The sequence below is a fragment of the Giraffa tippelskirchi genome, chromosome 4, assembly GCF_054371585.1.
Source record: "Giraffa tippelskirchi isolate mGirTip1 chromosome 4, T2T-mGirTip1v1.2.pri, whole genome shotgun sequence".
In the NCBI taxonomy this organism is placed as follows: domain Eukaryota; kingdom Metazoa; phylum Chordata; class Mammalia; order Artiodactyla; family Giraffidae; genus Giraffa; species Giraffa tippelskirchi.
Genome location: NC_137278.1, coordinates 144,330,722 through 144,339,488, shown reverse-complemented (window position 1 = coordinate 144,339,488; position 8,767 = coordinate 144,330,722). Strand labels below are relative to the sequence as shown.

The 8,767-nt window shown below is 36.7% G+C and overlaps 1 protein-coding gene across 1 annotated transcript; it reads left to right on the top strand.

Moving 5' to 3' along the window:
- Positions 1-1,535: 1,535 nt before the first annotated feature.
- LOC145544996 (lysozyme C-2) lies at positions 1,536-8,369 on the top strand. Its single transcript, XM_081588498.1, has 4 exons — positions 1,536-1,693; positions 2,921-3,085; positions 4,891-4,966; positions 7,803-8,369. The coding sequence occupies exons 1-4, from the start codon at positions 1,558-1,560 to the stop codon at positions 7,867-7,869; spliced, it is 444 nt and encodes a 147-aa protein (XP_081444624.1). The 5' UTR covers positions 1,536-1,557; the 3' UTR covers positions 7,870-8,369.
- Positions 8,370-8,767: the final 398 nt, after the last annotated feature.

The window sequence follows — 8,767 nt, the reverse complement described above, 5'->3', positions numbered from 1 at the left end:
GGACAAAGGAAAACATGACTCTTTCTGGGAGGCTAAGGATCAATAACCATAGGTGTTGATTACCAAAACCATGTTCACAAGAGCCTCAATTCAAGATCTATTTTCACAAATGTTTTTCTCTTGCTGCTGTGAATTCAGAAAGGAAGGGACAAGGAGAAAGTTTTATCCTCCTCTCTTGACTGTGCACTACAGACAGAGAGCTGGGAGACCGACATGGTAAGAATTCTTACCTTCTGCTGGTCTGTTGTCAGCTGTCCTGTCTCATTCAGTCTCCAGGGAGAGGGGAGTGTTCTGGGTTTTCACTGTCCCATCTACAATACTAGAAACTGTACAGGAGGAAACGTGTTTCGTTTTACTCTTTTCTGGTTTTGGCTGGAGCTCTGTAATAAAATACAGATTAACAAGAGAAAAGGAAACAAGTGTACTAACATGTACGTCTCATGTAGACTTATGAGAAATGCGGGGATAAATAACTCAAAGAAGTAGCTGGAATTTGGACTTACAGACCATCTTAACCAAAGAACAGTATATAATTAGAGGAGTGACTACAGAGAGGAAAAAAGTGGTAGGCTTCCAAGTGTATCAAATTTTGGGAAGGTAAATACATTTGAAACTAATGGCAGATAGTAACTAGTACTAATGTTTGTTCTGTAGAGTCCTCTGGGGCTGTATTAGGGCTGATAAGTGTTCAGGGTTGTTGGTGATTAATTTATGCACAAATTTACGTTCTGCTTTCCGGAAAATGAGGGGAGGACAGAGAACTTGTCTTTGATCTGCTTTTTCTCCATTGCCTTCAGCTCAAAATAATATTTGTGTCAAAGTGGAAGATTTTGGAGTGAAATATTCTGTTAATCTTCTGTAGGTTTTACTATAAAGTTCCCTTGCTTTACAATGACCCTTTATGTTCTAATATGGAAATGTGAAGTAAGGCTTTGTTAGAAAGGAGTTAGGAACGTTGTTCACATGAGGCTTACTTATCATAGTAAAACATTGATTTATAAATTAAGAATTTACAATAGATACCGAAAGAGTGAGTATAGGAATCTGTGATCAACATGGTGCTGTGCTATATACCAGTCAGAACAACAAGAGTGTCACGTTCTTTGTGAAAAGTGTATATAAAATAATTATAAGTGAAAAAGATAAAGACAATATGCAAAACACTTTAATGTAAATTAATGTTAATCAAATGGGAGCTCATTTTCAGTTGGGTAAAATGTTCATTCAGGTTTTTTTTCTTTATACTTGTTCAACTTCATAATAAAATAAGAGGAAGTTCCTCTTTTGGCAATAATGCTAACTTCAGTTCTTCCTGAGAAATGTCTTTAAGCAATGTCATTTCATTATTTTTTGCAGACTAATTCTTACGATGTCAGAATATATCTCTTCGAAGATAAGAAGGAAAACTTTACAAGTGTGTGGACCAATAAAATCTGTTTTCCACATGTCTCAGAGGGCGGAGCCACCAAACCAGTGAGATAAGAGGGAAGTGAAAAGATGTTAAATAGCAAGTCCTGCTCACCCTGGTCAGTCTGGACATCTGGCTTCTCAGTCAACATGAAGACTCTTATTACTCTGGGGCTTCTCCTCCTTTCTGTCACTGTCCAGGGCAAGGTCTTTGAGAGATGTGAGCTTGCCAGAACTCTGAAGGAACTTGGACTGGATGACTATGAGGGAGTCAGTCTGGCAAACTGTAAGTTAACTCTTCTTTCTCCTTCCAAACTGTTAACCAGGTGTGGGACTAACAGAGGATGAATAATAAGCAAGGGACTTTGAGTGAACGGACTTTTTCTTTCTTGGAGGGTTTGTACACTTACCATGGTTAAAAACATCAACTTGCTCCTTTGGAATCAGATGTACCAGGTGAGGATTGAAGAATGGGAGGGTCAAATTCTATATCATTCTAAACATGCCAGGTCCCCCTGTACTCCTCTAGTGCCACTAAATTTGCCAGCAGGCACTTGTAGGCTGATGATAAAATGTTTCAACACCTGGGATATCTCTTTCAAGCCCTTGGTGTCTGACTCTAGCCATTTCCAGTTTGGAACTTGGGTTCTGCAAACCTGAGTAAGGCAGTATTTTTCTCATTTTTATACTCCTACCAAGATGTTGGGCTTTTAAGAACAATACTTTTTCAAAAAATTACATTGAATTCATAAAACAAGAACAGTAGGAACCTATTTCCCTTCAGTCAATATCCATATAAGAATCCCTGAAATGCAGCAAGAAATGACATTTTATTATTTTCACTCAAGTTGATTGATTATTTTTCATTTTCTTCCTCAGAATCCAAGATGTGCATTAAGTAAAAATTATTCTGTATTTTAGTCCATATTTGTCAAGGTCACCACTGTATCTTTCAATTTGAACTCAGACATTTCCCCTCTATAACTATTTTTGAAAGAATGAGCAAATGGCTAGATGGATAGATGCATGATATAGTTTTTCCTGTTTTATGATTCCTGTTGTCTAGATTCTAATTTTATATCCAAATCCACCTTTAGATATGCTAAAATTTTTTCTTTATCCCAGAAAATCATATTTTTCCTAATAAAAAGCATTATTCCGATAGTATATACATCTACTGATAAAGACCAAACCCATTCGACAACCCTGTTGATTTTTCTGTTCTATGGTCAATCTTACCTGAGGGATAGGAGCACGGGAAGAGCTAGTTTAATATCTTTAAAAATGTGTTATTTTGTTTCATTATTATTACCAAATGACTTGCTAATAGAAAAATTCTCTTAAGGACCCTTTAACATGAAAGTGTTAAAATATTTTGCAAGGAAAATGTTTCTTTATATTAATACTTAAAAAAGTCATTAGTAAAATATTATTGTTTAGAAGAACTGATTTGTCTATGAAGTATAAGTCATGTCCTGTTGTTGTTTTTTGACTAAAAATACATTTTTTTCAGGGTTGTGTTTGACCAAATGGGAAAGCGATTATAACACACAAGCTACAAACTACAATCCTAGCAGTGAAAGCACTGATTATGGGATATTTCAGATCAACAGCAAATGGTGGTGTAATAATGGCGAAACCCCTGACGCAGTTGACGGCTGTCATGTATCCTGCAGCGGTAAGACAAGATGAACATTGAGTGATGACACAGGGCCCGTCTGGTTTTACCCATAAGAATAGAGATTCAATACAAATGAAAATGTCTTGAAGAGCTCATCAGAGACCTAGAAAAGCTCCATATTAATTTCTAGAATCTTCCTATTATCCTCCTCCTAATTTCTAAAGTAAGAAATTAAAGAGCTGGTATGATAAAAAGTTGCTTGTTTGCTAACATCAAGAGTTTCTGGAATGACCTATGACTTTATTATAATTAGACTTGTTGATGCTTTGTAGAGAACAATACCATTCCTCTTACTTATCTTGTTTGGGGAGGTTTAGGGGTAATTTGGTTGTGTGGTCTTTTTTTTTTAAACTACTCTCCTTTATTGGAAAACAAAGAATTACTAGTTAAACAAAGAGGAGGAATACATGTGGTCATTTAAAAAAATTATTTTTACTTTTAATGATGAAATATTAAAAAAATGGTAATTTAGAAACATTAATAGGCATCAATATATTCATCACGTACTTTAACATTTTTAAATATTTTTTCATATTTACTTCTTTTAGTATATAAATTATGTATGAAAGTGAAAGTTGTTCAGTCATGTCCGACTCTTTACGACCCTATGAACTCTACAGTCCGTGGAATTCTCCAGACCAGAACACTGGAGTGGGTAGCCTTTCCCTTCTCCAAGGTTCTTCCCCCAAAATTATACATATATATGGGGTTTCTTTCTTGCTGAGTGATTTAAATAGAATTAGAAACATTATGACATTTCATTTCTAAATTCTTTAGCTTGCATCTCCATAAGATACAGTTCCTGTATAAATATTGTCATTCTGACAAGTTAATCTGTTTAATTGCAGTGAAAAAAAGATTCTATTGAGTTCCTTTTAAAATAGAGATATAGAATCTTTAGTGCATAAAATATTGGAAAACTATTACAAAATTTGTATTGTTAAATTTTTAAATATTAAAATTCTTAATGAGAACATTAGTCTAAGAATATTCTTTTGTATCCAATTAATTTTCTTTTAAAATATTTTGTATTATGCAATAATATGTTGTCATTGAGTAAATATTCTTACTACTCTGAGATGTATGACTGCTGGCAACTTTTGGTACCCGCAGTTTCTTTCAGAATATACATCACTCATGGGCATGAATATAAAGCTAAATTACACTTATCTGTACTCACATATGAACATGTAAGCAATGTGTTTCAACAAAATAGAAATTGTACTAAACTTACTACTTTACAACGTGCTCTTTATTGTACAAAATTATTTTTATCAACAAATGCCAATCTTTATTATATTTCAATATGAATAAATTCCACTAAATAAATATTCTATAATTTATCAATCCAAATCACACTGTTAAGCACTCAAGCTGTATTTTCCCCTTTTAATAATTGTTATGGAACATCTGGTACACACATTCTAGTGCATCTCTTATTATTTCTTTAGGATAAACTTCTAGTAGTAGAGTTGGTGAGCAAAAAACTGCTAGACTGGTTTCTGCATGTCTGTTTGTTTTATTTTGATTTTATAATCCCTTGTAAAAGAGAACCTTCTATCACATTAGTTAATAATGTGATAGAAGCTTCCAGTGACTTTGGTAAATGAGAAAGAGAATACTTCTTTTCATGTCAAATAAGATGGAAAAAGAGTTTTCCCCCAATATTCACAGATACATGAATTCTTAAAACATACTTTTAATTGCTCTTTCCTCAACATAAGAGAATAAAGCTGGCCAAACCTAAACTTAAAAGAAATTTCTGTGAATGTTGTTTTCATTTCTCACAATCTCCTTTTCAGAATTAATGGAAAATGACATCGCTAAAGCTGTAAAATGTGCAAAGCAGATTGTCAGGGAGCAAGGCATTACAGCATGGTATGTTGTTCATGTTTTTTTTTCTCCTTCCTGTTCTATTGAGATGTAGTTGATACACAGCACTGTAGAAGTTTAAGGTGTACAGCAGAATGACTTGGCTAACATACATCATGAAATTATTATCACAGTAATTTTGGTGAACAGCCATCATATCATATGGATACAAATCAAAGAATTAGAAGAAAAAAATTTACATGTGATGGAAAGTCTTAGGCTTCACTCTCTTAGCAATTTTCATATATAACAGTAGCCACGATAATTCCATTTATCACATTGTACATTAGATTCCTATTATTTATCTTATACCTAGAACGTTGCAGTACCTTTAACTGCCTTCATCCACTTTCCCACCCCTCACCTCACCCACTACACCCTCCACTGGTAACCATAAGTTCAGTTCAGTTCCTCAGTCATTTTGGACTCTTTGCTACCCTATGGACTGCAGCACACCAGGCTTCCCTATCCATCATCAACTCCGGGAGCTTTGCTCAAACTCATGTCCATCTTGTTGGTGATGCCATCCAACCATCTCATCCTCTGTTGTCCCCTTCTCCTCCTAATCTGATCTCTTTTACTGTGAGTTGTTCCTTTATTTGTTTGTTTGTGTTTGAAATATAATCGACCTACAACATTATGTAAGTTCCTGTTACAGAGCATGGTTTGTGTTAAGCATTAAAAAGGAGAACTGGGGACTTCCCTGGTGGTCCTTTGATAAGACTTTGTGCTTCTAACGCAGCGGATGTTGGACAGGGAACCACATGCCATTAGGTGCCACTAAAAATAGGTGGGACTCAGGAAGAATTGGGGGTTTTTGGCAGCATTGCAGGGCATGTGGGATTTTAGCCTCCCACCCCACCACCAGGAATCGAAACCACTCCCTCAGCATTGGAAGGGGGCAGAGTCTTAACAGAAAAAAAAAGTCCCAGGTGAGAGCTGTTTTACCCTACTCTTCTGAGAGAAGGGAGGAAATGTTCTCAAAGACAAGAGTATGCTACTGACAACTGAAAATCACAGCTTTAGATTTATACTAAACAATGTATTCCATAGAAACAATCTATTTTAACTGATTCAGAATCTAATTCTTTTATTCCTCAATTTATTTTAGGGGATTCTAGAGTTTTTCAGTTCAGTTCAGTCGCTCAGTCGTGTCCGACTCTTGGCGACCCCATGAACCACAGCACGCCAGGCCTCCCTGTCCATCACCAACTCCCGGAGTCCACCCAAACCCGTGTCCATTGAGTTGGTGATGCCATCCAACCATCTCATCCTCTGTCCTCCCCTTCTCTTCCTGCCCTCAATCTTTCCCAGCATCAGGGTCTTTTCCAGTGAGTCAGCTCTTCGAATCAGGTGGCCAAAGTATTGGAGTTTCAGCTTCACCATCAGTCCTTGCAATGAATATTCAGGACTGATTTTTTTAGGATGGACTGATTGGATCTCCTTGCAGTCCAAGGGACTCTCGAGAGTCTTCCCCAACCTCACAGTTCAAAAGCATCAATTCTTCTGCTCTCAGCTTTCTTTATAGTCCAACGCTCGGGTCCATACACGATCACTGGAAAAACCATAACCTTGACTAGACAGACCTTTGTTGACAAAGTAATGTCTCTGCTTTTCAATATGCTGTCTAGGTTGGTCATAACTTTCCTTCCAAGGAGTAAGCATCTTTTAATTTCATGGCTGCAATCACCATCTGCAGTGATTTTGGAGCCCAGAAAAATAAAGTCAGCCACTGTTTCCCCATCTATTTCCCATGAAGTGATGGAACCAGATACCATGATCTTAGTTTTCTGAATGTTGAGCTTTAAGCTAACTTTTTCACTCTCCTCTTTCACTTTGATCAGGAGGCTCTTTAGTTCTTTTTCACTTTCTGCCATAAGGGTGGTGTCATCTGCATATCTGAGGTTAATGATATTTCTCCCGGCATCTCGATTCCAGCTTGTGCTTCCTCCAGCCCAGCATTTCTCATGATGTGCTCTGCATATAAGTTAAAGAAGCAGGGTGACAATATACAGCCTTGACGTACTCCTTTTCCTATTTGGAACCAGTCTCTTGTTCCATGTTCAGTTCTAACTGTTGCTTCCTGACCAACATACAGGTTTCTCAAGAGGCAAGTCAGGTGGTCTGGTATTCCCATCTCTTTCAGAATTTTCCACAGTTTATTGTGATCCACGTAGTCAAAGGCTTTGGCATAGTCAATAAAGCAGAAATAGATGTTTTTCTGGAACTCTCTTGCTTTTTCGATGATCCAGCGGATATTGGCAATTTGATCTCTGGTTCCTCTGCCTTTTCTAAAACCAGCTTGAACATCTGGAAGTTCACGGTTCATGTACTGTTGAAGCCTGGCTTGGAGAATTTTAAGCATTACTTCACTAGTGTGTGAGATGAGTGCAATTGTGTGGTAGTTTAAGCATTCTTTGGCATTGCCTTTCTTTGGGATTGGAATGAAAACTGACCTTTTCCTGTCCTGTGGCCACTGCTGAGTTTTCCAAATTTGCTGGCATATTGAGTGCAGCACTTTCAGTTCTACAAATAATACTAATTCCTTGTCATATCTTGAAATAATTTTTGGAATTGAGTAAATGTGGAATGCACTCGTGTTGTGAACACACAGGACTCAACATTTGTGTTCAGCATTCTGTGCTCTAGTGAAGGTTTGGGGGAGATGCGAAGTCCTTTGTATACATATCTCCAGTTAACAAATAACAATACTTGGATTTGTCTATAGCTTGTATTTCATGTGCTGATGAACTATTTTGTTCTCCTAAAGGATTTGAAGTATGTACATTACAATGAAGCTATGTTTTAGCCTTATTACCATTTGTTTCATCTTTCTCCACAGGGTGGCATGGAAAAGTCATTGTCGAGACCATGACGTCAGCAGTTATGTTGAGGGTTGCACCCTGTAACTGTGGAGTTATCGTTCTTCAGCTCCTTTTGTCTCTTTTTCGTATTAAGAAAGTAATAGTTGAGTGAAAGCTTATACCCCGTTCCTTCAAGCAAACAATGGTTTCACAGAAGCAGGAGCATACGGTCTTCTAAGAGGCTCAATGTTTATCTAATGTGTTAATTGTTTGATATTAGGCCTATAATATTTTCCAGTTTGCTAATGAAACTAATGCTGGTGAATATTTGTCTAAACTCTTAATTATCTAATATATCTCCAGTACATTCAGTTCTTAATTAAAACAAGATCATTTATGCATCTTACTGATCATGAAGGAATATAAAGAGGGATTAGATGAACTGTTGCTTTTTCTTAATTTCATTAGCACAGATAAATGCATTAAGACAAATTCAGAGACAGATGAGTCTGCAAGTATTGAAATAATTGCTAGTTAACCACAGATATAAAATGATGCATACTGTAAAAATACAAACATTTTCATTAAAAACTTTGCAATTCAAACCTTGTCTTTGTTTGTTTAGAGCCATTTAGTGTCTCTGAAGAAATACCTATGTATATATTTTGAAAAAAATGACATTTAGCATTTCCAACATCCTCACCTATACTCAGACAGATATGCTGGAGAAAAACCACAAGTATGGTGAAAGATCTTACTTAACTTTAAAAATTTTTTTTGGCTAAGGTGCACAGCTTGTGGGATCTTAGTTCTCCAACTAGGGACTGAAACCTCGCCCTCAACAGTGAAAGCAGGGAGTCCTAACCACCCGACTACCAGACAATTCCCCTCAGTTTAAATTCATAACCACAAATCTCAAATGGGCCCGCAAGACTACCTGGTCATCTTAGTCACTTCTCTGTACTGGTGTCCCCACTCTTCAAATGCCTGCCATTCTCTCATT

Excerpts from the sequence above, each read along its gene's own strand:
- LOC145544996 (XM_081588498.1), top strand. The coding sequence starts at position 1,558 with ATGAAGACTCTTATTACTCTGGGGCTTCTCCTCCTTTCTGTCACTGTC. Across the intron at positions 3,086-4,890 it reads CTGTCATGTATCCTGCAGCG|AATTAATGGAAAATGACATC; the intron begins GTAAGACAAGAT and ends TCTCCTTTTCAG. Across the intron at positions 4,967-7,802 it reads GAGCAAGGCATTACAGCATG|GGTGGCATGGAAAAGTCATT; the intron begins GTATGTTGTTCA and ends CTTTCTCCACAG.